General features: G+C 37.8%; 1 protein-coding gene across 1 annotated transcript in view; it reads right to left on the bottom strand.

Annotated features, from left to right (window-relative positions):
• The window catches only part of plxna1a (plexin A1a), a 311,729-nt gene that overhangs the window by 74,754 nt on the left and 212,354 nt on the right, over positions 1-24,621 (bottom strand). The window contains exon 10 of the mRNA XM_066698365.1: positions 9,495-9,695. Within this exon, the coding sequence (XP_066554462.1) occupies positions 9,495-9,695 (201 nt within the window). The remainder of the gene's footprint in view (positions 1-9,494; positions 9,696-24,621) is intronic.

Here is a 24,621-nt window from a genome sequence, read left to right as displayed (position 1 = left end):
AATGTGACTTTGTTACTCTCATCCCATGGGGAAAAAGGCAATACTGTGTAGAAACATCAATGTGTTCCAGGAATTAAAGACTAATTAAACTTTTGGAGTGCAAAGGTGTTTACGTGTGGTTTTTCCGATTCTCTTTTTGAATTACTGCCCCAAGCTCCTGCAGCTCATTGTTTTTTGCATTGCGTACTCCATCAAATATATTTTCATACCCCTATCTTGGCAAAAACAAATTGAAATTTGAACTGTTGCTACTAGTGCTGGTTTTGGAAACTGCAAGAAGTTAAAGAAATAAACAAATACATAAAAAATAAACAATTAAAGGCTTGCCCAATAAGCATTCCTTTTCACATTGATGCATTCATCAGTAAATCAGATCAAACAAAACCTTCATCAATCTTGCCATCCCCAGCCTCTATCCACTTTAATCAATTATTTGCATAAGGTTTACCTAAAAAGGTTTTATTTTCAAAAATACTATACCTTCAACCTGGCAGAACTCCCTCATTTACTGTGAAGAATCACAGAGAGGCAACCTCTATGCACTAAAAAGTCTGAATGCATTGCGTGTATATGCAATAGCCTGTGACATCCCTGTTTGGAAATTAATTCCATCTGGCAACATGCTTTTATTCCACTTCGAAGGAACACTGAAATCAGGCTCTAGGGCTCTAAACACCCACCCATCACCCTCCATTCAATCTGTCAAGCAAGGGAGTAGCATCTCATACCAACTGCAACATTTACAGCTACTCCTGCTCCCCAAAACGCTTTCTCCACTGAGAGAAGCTGAACGCTTGATTGTCGGATACCTGCTTACACAAGCCACCCGTTTCAGGAACTAACTAAGCCTTCTGGGAAACAGAGGCCCATGTGTTGCTAGGCAACCTCATGCTTCATCCAGCAATTATATATTAAGGTCAGTGAAAAATGTGGACAAAGCGCGAAGGACCTCACTAAATACTGCAACCAAGAAAGACCTGTGAAAGGATCTTGAGTTTTTTATTCTGAACCTGCATTCAGCCTATATAATTAATGATGGAGGCTGAGCTTGCTGTGGAAAGGCAAATCAGATCACCCTTGTTAAAACTGTGGCTTTGCCTTTAATATAAGGTGCTCATTTAGTCATAATTGCATGAACATTTTTAAAACTCTGTCCATCAGCACAGCATACTTAAGTATCAATTATATGTTTTAAGTAGCTGAAATACAATTTAAATTACCCCCCCCCCAAAAGAACAACACTGAGATAGAATGAGAACATTTCTCACTGAGACACCATGTTTTCTACTGGGTTGAGCTGCTTTTAAGATGGGCTGCAGTTTGGAGGGGGAGGGGTGCGGAGGACAACTAATAATGCCTTTAGTTCTAGGGTATACACATTAATACAGTTGCAAAAACCATTACAGTAAGAGGGGGACTCTAATGAAGAGATGAAAATAAAGAAATGGGACACAAAAGATGTGAAGATAAAATAAGTAGCTTTACTGGTATGACCTGGAAAAGAGACTCTATACCTCAAAACGAGTGGAAACATCTTGGTGAGGCATTCATTCATCAGTACATCTATAGACTGATGATGGATATGGATTATCGATCTATATATCTACATCAAAAATGACCAATTGTATAACAAACTAAATATGTCTCAAACTATACATATATTATATTGCAAACTTAATATACTCTCCAAAAGAAATCGGTAGAAAGAATAACATGTTAAATTAGGCCGAAGTATACTAATGTAGAGGACTTGACGAATGAGACTGGTACTGTTAACTGCTTAATCGTACAATTAAAATAGATGGTCTTCCTCAGTATATAAAATTTTCAATGTTTACATAAAATAAAAGAACACTTGTAAGTTCCCTGATGAAAAGGAATGGGCAGTACAGAAATGTTCCCTTGTTCTACTTCTGTAATGGTGTATGATTATGATGATCTTTGTAAAGCCTGTAAATAGCCCTGGATAAAGAATGAGGGTGGTTAATCAAACCCAAGTAAGAAAGACCCCATCTCTCTTCATTTGAAAAGTGCCTAGTTAACAAAAAAGACAAGCTGCTTCTGTGAGGAGGAGGAGAAGAAAAAAACAAAAACAAAAAAAACGTCACATGCAGATAATTACTCACATTGAAAGCATACCTGCAAAAGCCTAAAATAGTCTGCCACCAAGGAATGTACACAGCCCAAGTGTGAGAATGCAACACACAATTACGCTTCTCGCTCTGCAATTGATAATTTTTCTCCCGAATGCTAAAGCAAGCTAATCTCTTAAAAACAACATTCTGATAGCAAATTATTTTTCTTTGATAATGCGCAGATTGTATAATTGCATTTTTTGAAGTTTCAAAATCTGTTTCCCGAATGATTGTGCTTTATCCTGGAAAAGAAAAGAAAACAAAAACAAATTTACATTTATATTACCTTTCTGTTGTTTCTGCTGTTGTTGTTTTATATGTAACTTCTTGAGGTGAGCCTTAAACGGAAGGGTTATTTACTGCAGTTCCTTCGAAAATGCTTCAACAGCCATGATTGCGTGTGTTGCTTATAGTTGCAACTTAATACAATTTTTGTTTTGACATTCAAAAGTAAAGCAGAGAGAAATGCCAATTGTCCTGATACTTTTGGGACTAACACAAACCAGCAATGGCTATGAGAGTGGTTTTTGTATATTGTAATTTGTATTTCCTTGACTCTGTACTTGTTCTTCCATTAAGTAATGAAGAACAAACAGGACTGTAATTTGGCTTCCCACATGCATCAACAGACAGGGTCAGGAGGAAAGATTGCATTAAGACTGACATAATATGATCTTATATAGAGTTACAGAATTCAGATGGATTTTCACAGGATTCAAACACTAAGAGCGAGTTAAAGGATTATTGGTGGCAGTGAGAGAGAGAGAGAGAAAGAACTAGCTTACATAAGTTAAGGGTTTTTTTCAATTAAATCGCTGGTGTGGTAACCAGTATAATTTTGATATGGAGCCCATTTGACTTCAAAAGCGACTTGCTTTCCTTTGCGACTACTTGGGAGTCTTTAGCTTTTGCATGATACAGCTAATTAGGGAGCATCATGGGGGACATTAACATAAACCTGACGCAAGGTGTTTGCGAATGCAAGGGGGCATGCAAAAGGCAGCCATATGTTGGTAACATGAAGCAATTAATTTGTATTTAGACCATGTAGAATGGGACAGGAGTGGGCTGGAACCGTACAGCCTGTCAGTGGAACTTGGAGAGACAATACTTGACCAAATGGAGAAAGAGGGAAAGGGGGTGGGGAGGATTTGCTTAAATGAGCACAGCATCTGGACACATCTGAGAACACATTACTTTGTCATTCTCAACTCACAAAGATTGGGTGCGCTCTCTCTTGCTAATTTCTTGTCTAGCATTAAGCTGCATATTTGCTTTGAGTCTCCTGAAAAAGCATGGCCCAATGTTAAGATATATATATTTACATACACATTTAGCAGGACAACTTTCTAAATTTTGATGACAAACGTTAGTGTGAGGCATTGAGGGTGGATCAGGGATGGAATAAATTCCACAAAAAGGTGCCCAGAGACCTGTCTTATTAATGCATCTTCAAATCATCTTTAAGAAGTCCCATTTAAAAGAAACCATCATCATGAAAGGGCATATTTAACTTCCTAATTAATTGGGTCTAAGTGTAATGTTAATTTTCACTGAACTGATTCAGATCAAGAAAAACAGTCAGCATAATTCTGAGCCATCATTATCTTATTTCCCTGTTTTTAATAGGCTCAAGCATTCTTTTCTATTCCATATGGAAGTAATCAATCCTCATTATATCCGTCTTCACAGGCAACATTCTCCTGCTGTTAAACTTCTATATTATAGGGAGCAATGTAAACAAGCTGTTAGCTGCTATCTTGGCATTGGCAACAGAAGGATTGAGGAGAAAAAAACAACCAAGAAAACATAGCCTCCACAAGAGAAATCAAAGTACTTTTTTTTTTTTTTTTTTACTGGAATCAATTGGCAATTAATAGTCCTTTGCATACTCTGCCGATTGGTAGATAATAATGGGAACTCAACTCATCTCAGTGATGTAACCCCTGTACAAAGAAGGCAGTGACTTCACATACTCTGAAAATGCATGCAAGCCATCACCTTGCTTTCCATGGCGCAAACAGCAGAGCTATAACACTGTATGGAGGACTGATGCAGCTCTCATTGATAACATTGGCGTGACACAGGTGACCATTAAGCTGCTGGTGCTCCAACAAGCTCCTCTGCCAACTTGAGCATAGCCAAGTCCTATGACGCTTGGCCGGTCAGACTCCACCTTGTGGTCAAAGTCGGTTAAAACATCTGAATTTTAACCACCAATAACCAAACTAGAGCTTAACCCGCACTGGTAAAGGTATTTACTAGTTGACCCAGATGGAATCCTCCAAGGTTGTGTGATACTTTCATCTTTGCTGATTAACAAAAAAAAATTGTACTGCAAATACCCCTGCCCTAAATTTTGCAATGTATTCCTCTTCCAGGAATTCAGAGGGACTAAACCAATGGCATTCCCAAGGCATGAGAATGAAACTGGAGACATGCACTGCCTGATTTCAGTCTTCTTTTGGTTTATTCTGAAAATGACAATGTGGTGGACGAAAAAGCATCTTCAGTCAGCCTGCTTATATTCTCATGTTTGCTGCTGTGCAGATTGTGATTAAGGAGGGAGTTTGAATTCTGAAGAAACAAAGTGGAGAGAATTCATATTTAAAAACCAAAAGACATTTTACATTCATCTCTCTCAGCAATCTCCTGTTCTAACAACCTTAGGGATGGCTACTCTATTACAAGAGAATTGTACCATTCAAAACAAAGCAGGTAAAAAGCGCAGCCCTGCAGGAACACTGCTGTGCAAAGGTACCTTTCATTCTTTCTTTTTCTTTCTCCCCTTTCGGAGAGAGAACAACAGCCAATCTACAGCTGTGTCCTAATTTTTCCTCTTATTTGATGACCTCAACTCCTTTTTCTCCGAGTCCAGGGACAGCAGTAATGTACACCGCGTCTCCCTCTAGCCAAACTGCAATTCATCATCATTTTATCTGCACCACTTTAATTGGATCCCATCAAACTCTCCTGATACTTTTCATTTCAGTATAAACGCAGCTGCTGGAAAGATAGATGTAGGCAAGATTCTGGACAAGATTTTTTTTTTTTTTCCACCCTTTCTTTTTGGAGGGAAGGATTGCTGGCATTTATCTCCAGAAACGTAATTCTTGTAAAGACGCTTTAGATAAGATCATTCGCTTTCTGTTTTTCTCCTTTCTATTGATTTGTGTATGCATTTAAAGCACAATTGAAGCCACTAGCAGGTAACAGACCAAGAAGGCCCACTCACTCTCTTACTGGTTCTAAAATCTTCATCTAATATTTGTTTGTTTGGCCCCCAGAGATTTTATTTCAGACTTGAACACCTCTGTAGACTGTTCGTAGCAAAATGTTTAATTATATATATATTTAAAAGTGAGCTTACCATGGCAACTTGTTTGTGCCAGTTTTCTTTGAGATTTTTTCACTCCATTAATTAGGAATTTAAGCAACTGAATTACTGTAATTAAAAGGAACTGGCCAAATTTAACAAATCCTGCAGATTATATAACAAAATAAGTAAGCAAATAATAGTCTGCTATTTCAAATCAGATTCTGTGAAAAAAAAGGATTGTTTTCTGAATGCTTTTTGGTTTACAACTACTTAATTGCACAATTTACCATGGGATGTTGCAGGTTATTCTTTAGTGAAACTTAGTGCATTAAGTTGTTCCCTTCTGTTTTTATTTTCTAATCAAATTGGGACTCTTTACCATTCATTTGAATGCCTCTCATTATAAAACTGTTTGTAGGTGGAAATACATTAATTTCCTTAAAACATACATATAAAGAACAATATGTTCAAAACATTTTTTTCCCCAGATTACAATGAAGCAGACACAACACTGCATCATCTTTTCATTACGTATATATCTGTGCATTTTATAATATGCGTTGGCACCACAATGAATCTACTATAATGAAAATAGACTGTGTGTAGCCTGCAAAATGACCCAGCCACATATTTAAATCCAACAATGTGCCATGTGTTCTGAGAGCCAGGCTTTCTCTCTTGACTGAGTGCATCGTGGGTACTCTGTTAAGATGGTTTCTTTGGTGATGCAATGCCCTGGAATACCACCCCCCCCCCCAACCCCAACCCCAACCCCTTGATGAAGCGAATGCAGTCTTTTCTAAACAGACAAGTCTATAGTGGCCTTCTCTTTAAACAGTCAGCGAGCAGGATGCATACGATTTCTCATCGAAAGGCAGGGAGCTAATGTACTAACGATACACTTGCCTGCAGTTCACAGCAGGCTAAACCACGGATTAACTTCCTCTTGTTTACTTAATCGATTAGCAAGCAAAGACCAGTCCCTCTTCCTTAGTTCATTTTTTTTTTTTTAATGTGCTTTCTACTGAAAAATGTATACAGTACACACAGACGTTTACACAAGCTCCATTCAATACCATGTGTACAAATATATTATATACCCCACAACAAATACAGGTTCCTTTCTACTTATAGGCACAAGATCGTTTGTATCCCGATACATGTGTTCACTGTACAGTGAAATTAGCCTTCATTGGTGAAAAACAGGGGTCTCAAAAAACTGGTCAGAGGGAAGTTTTCAACAAGTTCCAGGGATACACAGAAATTGAATATCATGACTTTTAGAACCACCTGCTTAGATGGTCTGAACTTGTATGACATGGCACTACACCGTTCATGATTCCAAGCAAAAACCACCGTCAGGGCTGCAGACAGCCACTACACTACAACAGACACTTTAAACAGATAACAGATCACCATGCAAAAAGCCCATTGCTATTTTAAGTAGAATATTCTGATGCCATGGTAAATGTGCAACAATGTCAATACCCTTCCTGGGGACAAACGGGGAAATAAGCCATACTTAGGCTATAGTTCTGAAGAAGTCAGATGTTGCTTTCAGGCAAAATAAAAATAAATAAAATGAATTGTAAAAAGGCTTTGACTGTGGCCAGCTGAAAACAAGAGGAGAATCATGAGAAAGGATGGGTTGATGTTTGGTGTGAAATAATGTGTAACAATTACCAAATGCATGAGGGGGCTTTACCAAGCAGTCCAGCTTAAAAAGCAGTCACGCAATCCTAAGTGACAAGTGACAAGTGACAGAGCCGTTTTCAATAAAGATGGCAGCTGTTGTGCTGCTTGTGGGATGCTTTGCCGTTACTGCCATTTGGTCACCGTTCTGGTTAGCAAGATTTCTAAAGAAACATTTTCTGTATAGGCTGGAAAACATAATGACATCCCCCATTATACAAATACCCAGGATTACTACAGAGAAGAAAAAAAAAACATAATTCATGTTTGGTTTATCAAAAATTCATAAATGTTGAGTACCTGAACACATTTTCCTTTTTTGCCGTTGATTTTTAATGGCTAGAACATCAATGGTCAATAAATGCCTATTTAGAAGACACTGCTTTCTAAGCTCTCAGACTTTAATTAGTGATCTGTCAGAAACCTTTTGAATTTCCAGATAGCATGCTATAATAGTCATCAATAAAGACTTTAACTGAAGGGCATCCAGCTGTCAGATATGTAGAACAACTTGCCATAATGGCTTTAGGTCTGCAGTAGTGCCTTAGTTACAATATGTACTGGGTGTTTATGAATGCTGAATAATATCAATAAGTAAAGATTGAACTTATGTAGACATACTGCACCCCAGAGGGTACTGCACATCAGTGGTGGATGAAGCGAGTCCACTTCTACTTGCAAAGTGCATTAGGATAATTTAAGATCAAAAACACATTTAACAAAAGGTATCTTTACTATTATAATCAAAGCTACACAAGCTTTCCATTGAATCTACTAATTTGTGCCACTAATGCTTTGATCACCCTGATTCCAATGGGTTATCAGTGCTAACCAAAGAACGAGCATCTTCTACTGATGCCTACCAGGAGCAACACACATTTCTGTAGTTTATCGAAACAGACGTGTTAGCTTTCATCAACAAATCAAAATTGCAACGTGTAATGTTTTTTTTTCATCCCAATATACCATGGGGATAACAATAATAAAAAAACACAATAAACGGGTCAATTGTGCACTAAAATGTTGTCCACAAGGTAGCCATTTGACCTTTCAGTGTGTTTGTCAGCAACTCCCAGAACAAAAAGCTCAGGGACCATCAGATAGGGAATATCAAAGAAAGAAAGGAAAAAAAAAAAAAAAGGCTGATTGCTAAATATGAAACAGGTGGCTTGGAAGAAAATCGCAAATCCATAGCTGTCAAACTAGCTTGGTATCACGCAAACAACCTTATCCCCTCTTACCCCTTAGGCAAAGGACAGTCGGATCCATCACTGGCCTTGAATTCACAATTTTCTAACTGCGAATACAAGGGTAAACAGGATCAATTCACTGGGCAATCGGGCATGGCACATTTCCTCTTCACATTTGCAGCCTCAGTGAAGCAGCCAGCTTTGGTACCCTTTAGAATCTGCGACCCCCGCCTTCCTCCCCTAACCCTGGCCCTCTCTTCTCCGATTCCCATGAAAAGCAGCAGACGGCAAGCAAGACTGAGGTCCAAGGAAGAGTTGTAAAGACAGGGGGCTGGAGGGGGGAAGAAAAAGGCTACAAAAGCTAAAGAAAAAACAGCCTATGCCAAAAGCAGCACAGAGCAGGGCCACAGCTTAAACAAACCATTTTTCAAACGCAATGAGCAGGATAACTAGTTTGGATAACATGATCCACCTGCCAAAATGAATAAAGGGCAGACTGAAAATGGGCTGTCGGAGATGCAGCCGGATAATGTAGTGGTTACGAGAACTTCCCCAGCATGAGAAGAAAAAGGAAAAAAAAAAAAAAAAAGAGAAAAATCACACTTCCCCATTGTTCTTCATGCAAGCTCATACTGGTTTAGAGCATTCCAACAAGGCAATAATTAAAAAAAGACTAGAGGTGGTGAAAGGAAAAGAAAATGAAATGCCATCATGAAAATGACACGGCAAGCCACAGATTTGTATAATGTACCTTCATAGGAGAAATAAAAATATCGAATAACCAAAAAAAAAAAAAAAAAAAAAAAAACAATTTCTTTAGTTTTCACACATCTGTCTCAATGATTCAAATTCTCTTAGACTTACATTTAATTTCTGTGATGGGGCTCACCAGCGCTCCCAGTTCTAAAGTGTATTCCTAAATGGAAAAAAGAAAATCGTACTCTTCTTTCTTCTGCATGAGAAACTTTCAAACTCACAGGCGGAGGATTCACATGAGCTCAAAGATCAACGTATGCTTATCTTCTAACTGTCAGATTATTAGCAAGCCTTGTTCATCACAATGGAGAGGTGATATTTTTGTTGTGAACCTCTGCCGTGTGGACTGAACAGGACACCGGCGAATGGCCAGTGAGGTCATCACGTAAAGGGGGGACTTACCGAAGTCTTCTGGCACTGAATGCTGGTGCTGTTGAAACGCAGTGCTGTGACACTGATAACTGTGCCCTGGATGTGGAAGATGCATTCATAGTTCCTCTGGCCTGACTGCGGCTGGGGGAGATTCTTGGCTGCCAGGGTGATGGGCTTCACTACACCTACGGGGATGTATATCTGAGTGGAAGGGAGGATCTGTGGGCAATCCTGTGAAGAGAAGAAAAACAGAAAAGAGCAGCTTGTCAGTGGGAGAAACGGGCAACATTCACAAGCCCTCGTCGGATGGTAGGACTCAAACAAAGGCGTTCGATTGGAATTTTTTTGGAACCACACAAAATTGCTGGCACTAGTTTCCTCCAAATTCCTCCCGCCTTGCACCCACAGGGTACCCTCTGTAAAAGAAAATATTGTCCTTTAATTATGCTATTATGTATCCTGCTATCTCAACCCCTCAATAAATAACAGCATTTAACAAAATTAAGTTCAGCAGGAGATCCTACTGTTTACATGGAATTAGACTAATCTGGGGAAAGTGGAAAGGAGCTTAATGATGTCAGTTTATTTGAAATGTTGGTGTTCAAATACAAAAACTGCTTATTAGTGTATTGTTTACTAGTACAATGCATCAAGGTCTTAGAAAGCCATAATTAATCCTGTGTTATTGGTATTGATCATCTCTGAAGCAAGGCTGTCTACGATTACTATGACTACCTCAGACCAACAACAATTGGACTTCAGGAAAATAAATGTACACATCCAGCATGGCCTTATGAACTCTCAGGCTGGCTCTTGTATCATTGCTCATAAAATGTTTATCGTGATATCGATGGCTACCACTCCAGGAGGCACTACTGCCCTCTCTGCTGGACTGAGGCCTGCGTCACCAGTCACACTCAAAGACCTACTGTAATGTGCTGAGCTGATTTGTATTGAAAGCTCTAAGCAGTATGGATAATAAACTACAGAATAGGGACTAGTGCTTTTTGGAGGGGACTGAAACCAACCAAACAATAAATATACAGCTCTGGAAAAAATTAAGAGACCACTGCAAAATTATCAGTTTCTCTGGTTTTACTATTTATAGATATGTGTAAGAATTGGGATATTGGGTACATTTTTTCCCTTGATTGTGTTCACAATACTCAGCTACTGCTACACTGCCAGCACAGTACAGATTATGTTGGACACATGCTAAATGCAAAAAATCCATCTGCATGTTCTTTCTATGAAATAAAGTACAATTAACAACAAGAACACTGGTGTGGCTGTAAGATACTGTTGTACTATACAGGAAGAAAACAGGTTCAACTGACACACAATGCTTCGCAGAAATCCTAAAAAAGTTATATATATATATATAAAACATAAATGGTTAAGAAATTAAGATATGTATACAAATCAAAATAACAGGTCAGTATACCCTTCAATCAAGGCACGACAAGAGTTCAGGAGAGGGAGAAAACAGAAAGAAGATGACGATGACAACAGGGGGAAGAAAAAGAATGAGACAAGGAAGACAAGAAAAGGGGGGGACCTTCACCGGGGTTGTAGGGACCAATAAGCAGTTAGCTGGTATGGCCATTTCTACAATTTATATTCCCTGCCTGCACATTTGGCTCAGCAACCGATTATACAAGCATCCTGCATGGAGCTATTCAAGAGGAACAATAAGCTATAGTAAGGACCCTATTATTTTACATAAACTGACATTTGAGAGAGAAAAAAAAAAAAAAACGTTATCCTCAGGCTGTCCTATCTGGAGTGGCCTGCGCTTGCACTGGTTATTTATGTGGGAAACTGGGAAAGAAGGATTCTTGTTTCCACATTATTATCAGTATTACTGCTGTCGCCGGTGTTGCTGGTACGGTGGGGAAGTCTTGGAGATCTATCATTTCGGCACCTGTCTACCGCAATGTCCCGCTTCAGTACCTTGCTCCAGGGCTACACACGGGCTCGTGAGGGCCTCACACTGCTGACTGCAAAAAACTGACCGTACAGCCCTGCCATATTGAGATTCAGGTCACAGATTAACCCTTAAAAGACATGATAAACTAGTGGAGGGGGGGGCGTCTACTGTACTCATTTAATTTTTTTCCACAAACACTATCAAATCAACGCAAGGTGTATTAGGTAGAGACATTTTAACAACGTTTCAATCTGAATTTAATTCAGTTTGATCACCTGCAGGCTTTCTCTCAAATGTAAACTGAAAAAGATCCTTCAAGAAAAACTAAAATCACCATTAAATGGTTCACATACAGCATGATTTTCTAAAAACAAAAAGGGGGCCAAGTGATTTTTAAAACCTGCTTTACATAACTGAATCACTTCATTTACATTTTTAAAGATACAGGAAGTGGATACATGGGTTTTATATACACTCTTTCATATGAGCTTATTAAGTGACCCGAATGAGGTTTTAGAAATTGTACTGAAATTGACTTGACTTGAAATTATGCTGTAAATTAATAGCAAGGAGGTAGGAGTGCTTTAAAAAACAAATAATACACATGAAGGTAAAGTAATAGAATCTAATGGCACACTTGAAATGATCGTAACTGAATGTGAATTGGCAGCAACTGATTTGGGGTTACTGCACATTTAACAAGAGCCGAGCAGATGTTGCATTTAGAAGAACTGAAGCTCTCATTTCTGACTTCCGCCGCATTCCGTGTTCGTCAATGCAATCACTGCATTGTTTCATTTCCTTGAGCTTTAATGCAAATACCCCCCCCACACAGAAACTCATACATCTGATGCCGAGTGGAATATAAAGGTAAAGACAACTTACAGAATACAAAAGGGCAATAAATAAAAGTTGAGTATTTTCAGGTTCTTGTCAATAAAAATCGCATTACCCAGTGATTTATTTGCAAAATTTGACCGTATTACAGCAGTTTGACATTTTTGTATTTATTTTAAAATCAGAGATGTTTCATTTTATATCTTTTGATGTGTGGTTTAAAAATATATAAATATATTAATTAGTTGGATGCATCAACAGCATTAGGGAGAATTATTGGGTATTACATTTGTTCTTACTCCATTGCCTGTAGCCATTAGTTTTCTAAGTCGTCAATCTCGAATGGGGAAAAAAAAGATGTCACAATTCAGACACTGAAGAACTTTACATGAATTACATTAAGTCTAAATATCTTTAATATGAATTACATAGTTACATTTACATTTACTGTAGACTTTATTGACGTAAGTAATGAATATACACAATCTAATGGACTACGTCAGCAATAATTAGGATCACTTAGCAATCCAAAACGTAGTTTGAAAAATATGTAAACCAATTCTACAGCTGCTGGGTCCTTTCTTGCACTCCAGATATAGAATGCAAAAATAAGACACAGTACACTTGCTTTAAAACATCTGGGAGTAACCTGAAACACCTTTAAAGTAAGTACAGTCAAAATAAAGGGGAAAAAGCTAAGAAAATCAGTACCATACCAGGAAGACCTCATACAGCACTGTATCAATCACTGCCTCAAACAGCTACCACAAAACCAAAACTAAAATAATAATTAGGCATGGACTGCAAAAAAATTAAATAAATAGTCTACTATTAAGTTGCTTTGGTTACGATATGCTTCTTTGAAGAGAGGAAGCAAACAGAGCTCTCAAAGGGAACCATATGCTCAGGGAATGTAATACAAGGCCTTGTACCCAAACAGTCCAGAAACTGTGCTCTAGTCAAGTATTCTGTCAGGAAAGAAGGCCACCAACATTCAAAATGTTAACACTTTCCTCTGTAGGTCCCAGTGTTTCTGTAGATGCACTGTAGGGCTTTCAAAGTTACCTCTCATGACATCTCTAAATAGCAAGTATTGTAGAATATATAATTGTAGCACAAAAAAACAAATGCCTCTACAAAATACCACTTTGTCCAATATAAGTTAGGTACCATTTACATTGTTTCTTTGCAATATTTGTAATCATAAAAAATAACCCTGGATTCATTTAGTTAATGAATAAATATACAATCCACTGTAGTTTCATCTAATTAACTTCTAGATGTACCACTAAGTATGTTCTGACACCTGCAGCAAAGAAAAGCAATAAACACATTTAATTCCCTGAAATATATAAAGGTTAAGATACATTGATTATGCACACCGTTGCCAAACTTTAAAAGCAGCTTGTTAGATGGAAAAATTACATTTTTCCTATCCCAACTACAGAACACAAATCTGCAATGAGAAACCTTAAACTCAAACACTCAGCCCCTCAGTCTACATTTGCAGAACCAAAACCTGCCTTTCAGCAACTTTCCCTGCCAAAATCTTTATGAAAAATACAACCCGTCACGGTTTTATTTTTTGAGACACACCACTTACAACCTGGCTTCATTTTATTGTAGATCAGCATTTATGTTTTTAAAGGGTTTGACGGAAACCAGTGACATTCATGACGAAAAAGAAAAAAAAATAGTGCCTTAAGAATTATGACAGGTGTCAAAACATTTAAATTACATAACTGCAAACTGTTTATTTTACCAGAGGGGTGTTTTCCTTCTTTTTATATTATTTGTTTTAATGAATTAGTGTTCAGAGACTGCAATTCAGGGGGCAAAGTTTTTTTCATTTTTCTCTCCAGGCCTACTGTTTGTATAGCAGGTGGAGGTACAGTGTCACAGGCGTGATCCAGACTTTCAATAAATGCAGAGACATTCACAGACAAACCACATCAATCTGCCACCATTTTGTTTAGAGGTTTTTGCATGGCATATAGGGAAACAGCGATTCGAAAAGCCATTTCACATTTTAAGCAATCCTTTTTTTTTTTTTTTTTTTTTTTTTTAAAGAAGCTTCCTTTTAAAATGAAAAAGCCAGAGAATGCACAGTATATATAAATACATAAACACTGTCTTCTAAAGGGGGAACCACTCCAGTTCACCAGATTTGATCCCAAGCTGTCTTGCTTTGCTTGAGTTTATTTTCTTAAACCATCAGTTGGTCTATTGGCTGCAATTTTTTGGACATGGATTATACAGCGGGGATGGGGTTGCTTCAGCTATTTTGAGGATTAACAAGACTGCTTGATCCTTACCAGTTTCAGGACAAAATATACCAATGTCAATCTCTTAAAGACAGGACAACAGGACAAGGAGAATGAGGAACAAGATATTAGACCTAGAAGCCACAGTGCTGGTGGGTGACTATGATGTTTCCGTCACTCCTACAACATGTCTTACAGAAAATGATGGGGATGAATACAAGTTGAAAGGATACACACAGTTCAGGAGAGACAGGCAAAATCAAAGAGGTGGTTGGGTAGCATTATATGTCAGAAATGACACTGAGGCAGAAGAACTCAAATTAGATCCTAGTAACGAAACAATCTTTGTGGGTTAAACTTTTGAATAAAAGATCTGGAGGATTAGTGGTAGGAGTGTGTTACAGACCACCCAACTCAGATATTCAGCAAGATGTTGCATTGTACAGTGTAATCAGGACTGCATGTAGCAAGAATGTGACTGTTACAATGGGGGATTTCAATTTCCCAAACATAGACTGGGAAAGCTCAATTGGGACTACAGAAGAAGAAATAGAAATGGTTGAGATGGTAAATGACTGCTTTCTAACTCAATTTGTCAGGGAACCAAATGACCAAGATAGAGTCAGAGGGACACTAGTTAGAGAACCAATGGTGAACTGTGACCACAATATGGTTAGCTTTGAAGGATTATTTCAAAAAACAAGGACAGAATCTAAAACAATGATCTACAATTTTAGAAAAGCAAAGCTTGAAGGTATGAGGCGGCGCTAAGAAGAGGTAGACTGGAGCACACTGGATACAGATTCATTTGAAAATGGATGGGTATATTTTAATATACTACTTGAGAAATCTGTACCTAAACTTAGCAAATTGAGGACCAAAAAACATTGGCCAAAATGGTTTAATAGAGGTATGCAAAAAAATAAAGAGAAATAAATTGTTGTAAAGCGCATACAAAAGGGATAGAGACGAAAGAAAATACAAAGAATATGCTGAACTGCAAAAAGATATTAAGAAAGGGATCAGGAAAGCAAAGAGGGGAATAGAAACAAACATACCTCTTAGAGCTAAAACTAATGCAAAGAGCTTTTTTCAATACTACAACAGCAAGAAGCCAATAAAGGAGGAAGTGAAACAGATAAAGGGCAAAAATGGAAGTATCTTGGAAAACGAACAAGATGTGGCAAATGTTCTGAATGAGTATTTCACAGAGGTTTTTACAAAAGAAACGACCGATAACATGCCACAGGTTAACAATCAGTCCAGTCAAACCCTAAGAGAGATCAGGATAAATGAGGAGGAGACAGTAAAGGGACTAGCAGAATTAAAAACAAACAAATCACTGGAAGTAATGTTCAGACTGTACAATGCACTAATTAGAGCTCATCTGGATACTGTGTACAGTTCTGGGCTCCACACTTCAAGAAAGATATTGCTGCTCTAGATCAGAGGTTCCTAAACTGTGGGGCGTGCCCCGCTGGGGGGGCTCGGCGAAAGAGCTAAACGGGTAAAAGGTCAAGACGAGACAAGAAATCCCCGAAGGGCATCGGACAACTGTTGATTGCTGCCCCGCTGAAATCGCATTGGATAAACTGATATCTTTTGCATCGACCTCTCTCTGTGAAACGACTCTTTCTACACTTACACACATTAAAAACAACATGTACTGTCGTGACTCACAAGAGTGGAAATCGGGTCTCGGTTATTGGATTCTTCTATATCCAGTCCTGGCCAATCAGAAGAGAGGATTGTCAGACAGCATTGTCTGTGAGCCACTGATTGGTAGTTTCAGATCAAAATACACAGCAGTTTATATGAGGTGATAATTACGGTAAAATAAATACATAAGAATAACTTGCAGCTCCAAAATGTCATCGAGTGGAAACGAGCTCGCCAGGTCTTTCTGCTGCAATATATTGGAAATACATTAACAAAAAATACATTAAATGCAAAATTATTCAATGTGACAATTTTTGCAATTGGAAGAAGTTCTGAAGTTTATTTTAAAATACTCATCTAACACAACAACTTTATTAAATACATTCGGAAACATACCTGTGCGTTCAAGTTCCAGTGAAAACAAAATATATAGCATTAGCTGGCTGTGTGTGTTTTAATAATATTAGTTTGTTGCTCCTCTTTCCTTTTCTGTCATTGCTAGTTTCGCAGAAGGGTGTTTGGCTTTTAGGTAAGTTAACATACCAGCTGTAGATTTGTGGTATATTAATTGCACTGCACATATTATACACTTAACAGTGTTTCAATTTACTTTGTCAGAGTATTTCCACGCAGAAACACTGAGAGGAAGCCATTGGTCGCGTTCTTGTAGCGCCGCAGATCTGAATTGCACCGATCCCATTGGCAGAGTCGCGCAGATCTGTCAATGTCAGCCAATCACAGACAAGAAATAACAAATCCCACTCTCCCGTCAATCACCATTACAGCTACATAGAGAGCCAATCAAACTCAAAGATTTTAAAATAAAATCAATATTATTTTATTATTATTATTAACTATCTAACTATTAACTATAATATTAACTATTATGTTAGATTCACTTGTCGATAGTGGCCAACGAATAGTTGAATTTTCGACTATTTGGTTTCATCCTTAATATATATGCTATATATAAAATAACTAGTAAAATTGTATAGAACCACTGCTCTAGAGGCAGTTCAGAGGAGAGCAACCAGACTTATTCCATATATGAAGGGAATGTCCTACTGAGAGACTGAGGGAACTGAACCTTTTCACCCTGGAACAGAGGAGACTATGTGGGCACTTGATTCCAGTCTTGAAAATCATGAAAGGCATCGACCACATCAAACCAGAGGAGCTTTTCCAGATCAGCAGGGACACATGCAACCAGGGACACAAATGGAAATTGGGCTTCAAGGCATTCAAAACAGGAAACAGGAGACACTTCTTCACACATAGAATAGTCACAATCTGGAACAAACTCCCCAGTGATGTGGTTGAAGCTGAAAATTTGGGAACATTTAATAACAGACTGGATAGGATTCTTGGATCACTTTGTTATTAATGGACACCAAACGAGCACGATGGGTCGCATGACCTCCTCTCGTTTGTAAACTTTCTTATGTTCTTGTGCGAACTCGTAAGCCAATGGCAAAATGTGTTCCACCTAATCTAACACAAAATAATATTTGTAAGTTCACTAATGCTTTGTTTGATGTTTGAGACTCCAGAATGGCAATCATTGAAAAGCTGAGGTACCGAACCTGCATTGTTAAAAGCTTTAACAATCAATAGCATTCTTTTATAAACTGCTCTCAAAATAAAGTGTAGCAGATATCAACTAAATGACAGTAAACTATGAGAGCAGTAGTTTGCAGTCTTTGGAAAACAGCCAAATTCCCTAGTGCAAATTGTAATGTAGGACGAAGTGAGTAACTGTAATAGTGTTCAAACAGCCCAGTTCCTGAAAGATGATGTGTCAAGTGAATAGAGATGGGCGAATGTGAAGAAGTGATGGATTAACCACAAAGTGACCAATACCAGGGTGCAGAATGAAAGGTGATGACTGAGCGATGTAGGGGCAGCATGTTAAAGATAACCAATAGAGCTGATTGATATGGGATATGAAGATGAAGAGCTGCGACAAACCAATTCCAGTGAAGAGAAAACAGGGCTGGAGGGTGAAAAAGTAAAAACACTTCATGGGACTACAACATGTAAAGGCATATTATTTGTCCTTTCACAGAAACATGTCCAATGTGTAACATTAGTGTGTACTTGGACTAGAATGTTTTTGCCAGACCAAAAATGGTGCCCTGCCTAGTAACATTAGAGCACCAGCACTAAGCAAGAGACTATCAAAATACTAAACTACTCAATATTCTACCTTTCAAAGCAAGTGGAGACAAAGACTGAAAATATTGGTTTTGAAATACATTTAACTTAATACAATATAATACAAAAATAGGTCCAATAATTTACCAAAGCCCCTTTCACACTAGCATCTTCTACCCCGGTTGACCATACCCAGGTTACCACACGGTGCCAAGGGGGCTAGTCATGCACTTTCACAATACAATTGCAATGAAAAGATCATGCCTTTTGTCTTATTGTGCCCAAGTCAGAAATGACTGACCAACCTCCTGAGGTGGGTTGCCCTTAACCTGGGTCACTTTCTACCCGTGTCCATGCTTTCACGCCAACAAAAATCATAACCCGGGTTGCTAAAGGCAGAGTGGTAACCTGGGTCGGTTGATGTGCTCATGTGGAAGGGATTTTTCTTGCAGTTTTACTGTTCATGTGCTTGTAATCAGTTTGTTTACAGCTGTTATCTGGGTTTACATGTTATCAGAAGAACAGATCTGATAAGCTACTCTGTAGGTGAGGCCATGTAAAGCACATGCCAACTCATTTGCTGGATGAGAGATGCAGGAGATACAAGAGAGCCCGGACTGAAGCTGGGAGTTTGCTGGTAGTTGTCAGGGTAACTAAAACATAAAAAATAAAAAGAAACAAAAGAAGGGACCATTTCTACATAGGTGGAAGTATTTTAAGCAGAAACAGACTTCTTTAAGAATCAGTAGAATGGAATTTACTGCACATATAGGCCTTGCAGGGAAAGGCTCAACAAGACACAAAACAGGTGGGGAAATGAACAGATCAAGCGTCAGAGCTGGATAGTTTGGGAGGAAACGACTCCAGCACAAATGCATGTATCACGCCGAGTAAGCAGACATCTGTATGTTCACTCCAAGCAGCAAATGCATTTAGAAGTGGCAAGATTTCCCTTGATGATTCACTGGCCCTATATGTCAGCCACAACAGTTTACCATGCTCTGGGATCAACAAGGGTGACTAATAGGAGGGGGAGAAAGACCCCTGGAAGACTCAGAAGGGTTTCAACATTATTAAACATTTTTTTTGTATTCCCCCTATGCATCAGAAACAAAGAACAAGAGAACTCTGAAGAGAGACTAAAAAGAGAAATTTGCGGTCTTACTCCAGAACACTATACAGTAGTGCCAGATAACACGAATAATAAACTTCCAGAGCTCAAATAGAAATATTATGAACTTGAACCTTTTTTTGGATGCAAGACAATACATAAAGCAGACCTATAAATATAAAGCTTCCATCACAGATACTGATGGCCTTTTAATGTGTCACAGAATAACACATGCCTGTACACCATGCTGACTTTCTAGAAAAGGATGACATTTGTTGGCAGTATCATCGTCATTTACATATTTAAAATTAGAATTACAGTTCCCTCTGTGTTTATGAAGAATGTATTAAGATAAATAAAGCTCTTACAACTCTACAATGGGAATCTTAGTCTCTCACAGGAATGTATTATGCAAGATGAGAAGATTATTAATTAATTGGGAGATTAGAAGATGCTTATCATTTTTAGCTTCTGAAACGAGAAGATATTTTACAAAGGTTTTAATCGTAAAATATGAGAGATGGTTGTTTTCAAAAATCCACTACATACATTAGGGCAGCAACAGAAGGAAACTACATTCACTGTAGATACCTGACAGAACATGGAAATTCAGACTTTGTAGTCGTCTTCTCGCACAAAATGAATTGCTGTTTTCAAGGAACTGGGCTGTTTATTTCCTTTTACGAAACACGATGTCACCAGGACAACCTGTCATTACTTTATATTCAAGTTCACCTCCTACACTTAAGATCATACCAAGTTCTTTGTCTAAATTTAACCAAAATTGACTGTTTGGCACCCTGCTGATAGCCCTTCAAGAAAAGATTGACTAGGATAAACAAAACCCCCACACACATGGTTTTCTCTTGATGATGGTTTTCGTTCATTCGCTGGAGAGGCACACAATTGTAAATGCAGGTGGAGCAAGGTTTATTGCATTAATATCAGCTTTCAAAGCTTGAAGGTAGGAAGAGAAAGATTAACAAATTAGCAAGTAGGAATTTCAGGAGTGCAGCAACAAAAAAACAAAAAAAAAATACTAACTTTTAGTGTAGCCAGGAGGGGGAGAGAAAAAACTAATCTGATCATTTTAATTTGCATTAACTGATATGAGGTTTCAAACCTGAATTAATATTCCAACTAATCAAAGTCCTTGTTTCTTTATCACCTAAGGCTGAAGCCACTGTACATCTCCACCGACCCCGACAAGGTAGTGTAAATGTACAGGAAGTGGTATGGTTGACTAGTCATTTGGCACTGTAAAATAGTCTATTTTACCTCTAGGATCACAGGTAATAGGTTTGCTTAAAGAACTACACAGTGATACTAAAAGGAGGTGTGTACATATGTGTGTATGCGCGCGCTTGTGTGTTGGGGGGTGGAGAGTGAACAATTATATTGGAATGATTCAGTAGTGTTTGTGGGTTTCCCCATCTGACATTCCACATGTACTTTATTTATTCTGAGAACCACATGCTCAGGCTTTTATTTATATCTGCCTCTTGCGATCCAGTGGTTAACATCTGGCAGAAAGATAAAGATATTTGCACTCACACAAATTTATGGAATGAGGGAGAAAAAAAAAAAAAAAAGACAAGCAGACACTAATGCACTTAGAAACAAATCTTCAGGGTAATCACAATTCTAGCACCCCCTCTACCACCCACTGCTTACGTTCTTAAAGAGCTCCCGTTAGTTAAATAACACTCACTACTTTCCTTTCCAAGAAAACATCCCAGACTGGTAAAAATTCTCATGTTTTTAAAATTCTGGTCGTGGATCTTGGTTAAGAGGTTAGAAGATATAATATAATAAGGCAGTGCGTGTGTCAGCTTTGGGCTTTAACTACTTACTAGGACTTTAAGTAATGGTACACATTCACATGCACGGAAAAAGAGTGTAAAAGTAATGAACTTACAATTAAATGCAGTCTTTAAAATAGGACAAAAAATCTGATAAATAAGCCATGCAACACATGCAATCCAACTGACTGTGTTGTCTATTTATAAACAAGAAGAATGATTATCTTCAATTTAAGTTTTAGGACGAGTCGGAGAAATCAAAGAGACCTGACTGGCTAATTTGTTAGAAATTATACAGGGGTCTGTAGACCTTAGTTTAAAACAAATTAAAAGCTCTTTTCTTGCTTTTGTTTTTGGCAAACCTCTTTGGTGCAACAGTTGAATAATCACACTGCCATCTCATTAGGCAGTTCAAGGCTCTTAGAATAGCTAGGGCTGAATTCTAAAGAGAAACATCTACTGGAACCTACAGTAAATCTAGAATAAATGTATAATCAGAAGGGCCATTGAATTAAGGTAAATGAGGCTCACAGCGTGCACTGAACAAAACTATTTGGTGACAACAAACCTTGGGAGGGCCTAGTCTGTAGGTGAATAAGATCCGGCACTTAGAGAGAAGAATTACATTGGTCCTTTCATTTAGTGACTCTGTCTCAGGTGTAATATGTTTATCTCATGTACGATTCTACTGTTTTTAAAGTATTGGTTTTGCAAAAATGGTTATACTACTACACATATAGTTCTATTAACTGCACAACCATTTTCAATATTCATTTAATATTATTTCAACACCAACTAAAACATTGAGAAAGACCACAAACAGTCGAGAAATCAGTGATCTTAACAAGTGAATAAGTCTTATAGAACCCTGCCCCCCAACCTCCAAACCCCCTTGCACTCCGTAACAAACTTCAATTATGCCGGTATTGGATTTCTTTGCTTTAACTGGCAAAACATATGGTCTTCCAAGGTTAGTACTGATTTGGTTCCGTGAAATCAGTCATTTCCAACTGTGAAAAGTCCCTGGAAAAATCAAACAAACAATAGAAAGATTAACCTTAAACATTTTTTCTATTTTAAATGAATGAAACAATTGTAGCTGCTCTAAAGAAATGTAAATTTCCTGTGAAAATTTGACAAAGGAGGCTCAGCGATCCTGAATACATAGGAGTTTTGTAGTCCTGTACAGATCTGGTACTGCTTCTGTGTTATTGCTAGACCAGAATTAATTTAATCTGTGTATAATCCAAGATTAACTTTTTATAAACTGGATTCAGAGGTTACACTGAAATTAATTATTCTTTCCATCTTCTGAACCTTAATATATAGTACATTATAGGCCATGCAAGACTAGTGATTCAAGTGATTCAAGAAAGTAACATACATTTCTGGGATAAACACATTCTCTGAACTTATCAAGTAAACCTCCTTCAGGCTAGATGTAATATTCATCTTCAGTCTGCATTAAGCAGACAGACGTGAAAGCATCTGGAAATTAAGATTTAATATATTTTGAATAATTAAATGCACAGATCAGTGATAGCCTCTGATCCTGTTACATGGCAGAAGTCAAATAAAAGTAGCCAGCTTGGTAAAAAGATTTGCAACACACAGCAGGGCTTAATTAACATCTACTGCAAGAGTAAAGCTTGAACAATACAAATCATTTTCAAAAAATGCACTGTACATCACATTTTGAAGCCACATATAATTGCTTTAGAGGCAAGCCAATACAAAATCAGCTAACTCCCCCAAATGGATCCGGTTATATTTTTCCGTGATACATTCTTGAAATGGGTGGAAATGTTTTTGAAGCAGATTTTATATTTTGAGGCAAGATAGGCTTAAGTGCTTCCAAAAGCTGCATCCTAAAGACATTCACATCTGCAGTATGCTTCAGGAAAGAAAAATAAATAAACCTTAAAAGCAAGTAAATAAGGGAAACTATTTAAAATTTGACAATTTTGATTCACGTTAGTTTAAAATGCCAGACAATGTAAATCATGTAATGATAAATTACTGTAGACACTAAAAACAAACTTCTAAAAACAATACTTTAAATAAGTAAATAGTAATATAAATAAATAATCAGGGTCTATTTATTATTTTGCCATTATTGCTACAAGCTATGATACCGAGCCTAATCTCTCTATATATAATGATTTGTCTACCTCTGTCAAGCTTCTCTTTATTTCCATATTTCACATCTATGTAACGAAAACAAAATATTCCACTTCTAGATCTAACAGATCAATTACTACTGATGACAGATACAGATAGTAGAAGTATTTCAAACTACAGTTCTACAATGATGTGCTGATACTAATTTAGTGAAGACAGCAGAAGCATGTAGGTCAAGAATGCAGCTCAGAATACAGAATCTCCCCTCTTATCCCTGGTATCCATCACCAGCGTGGTCAAGCATGGTCAGTGATGCTTAGATTTATCTAATGCACACAATTTAGAGAGGACTCCTCTAATGGAAAAAAAAAATGTTTACGGGAGAAAATTAAAACAGCACAAGTGTTAACCACACATGTCTTTCCCTTGGCCTGTCCTTTGCTAACCACTTGCACTAATTCAATACAGGCTTCTGCATGACATTCCAAAATCTCTCCACTTTCAAATTGTAAGCCAACTATGATTCAACTCGGTTTGACTTCTGAGGAAACAAACACCAGCCTGACATATGTTATGAGAGCATATAAATAATGTACTCATAAATATGTCAGACATTTTAGAGGGCCGTTTAAACACTAAGACAATCTTAGAATATCTGGTAAACTTGCAACGATCGAAGATCAGTAGTTTGTTGAGTGAATCTGCTTTTTCTGAGTGTGCTTGCAGATGGAGGGTTAATTTTATAGTTCAATGATTGGCAAGTAGTGAAAAAGTGGCAAGTACCCCTTCAGCGGCGTTTCTGGAATGTTCGCAACACATCATCTTAAAGACGGCACTTAATGTGAGAGCTGTAATAGTTTTGTGAAGTGTTCCTTGTTGCAGTCACAGCAGTTTTCAAAGAGAGAAGGGTACTGTAACTGCCCATAAGAGCTATAATTTTGTTTTTTTGGGGGATGGAGGGTGAAAAAGTGCTGAAGGCCATATATTACTTGAAAAGACAAACTTAAAGCAAGACATCCGAGTGGAGAAATGAAACTGTTTTGAGACAGCTTAAATTAGAACATCTTTGAAATGGAAGTGAAAAAAAAAAATGCTCTAGATTGATTCCATATTCAGAGTGGCAGCCAGTGTAGTACACGTGTAAGTGATATGGGTCAGTCATCTAATCTAAAGCTGCTTTCACACTACACAGTTGAACCCGGGATGACCCCTGGGTCGAAAATCAAGCTCTTTCACATTGTCATTTTCAAGATGAGATGAGACTCTGAAGCCAGGGTGA

This window comes from Amia ocellicauda, chromosome 3 (assembly GCF_036373705.1).
Source record: "Amia ocellicauda isolate fAmiCal2 chromosome 3, fAmiCal2.hap1, whole genome shotgun sequence".
NCBI lineage: Eukaryota > Metazoa > Chordata > Actinopteri > Amiiformes > Amiidae > Amia > Amia ocellicauda.
Note: the sequence above shows the minus strand (reverse complement) of the source record. Positions and strands in the feature narration are given on the sequence as shown.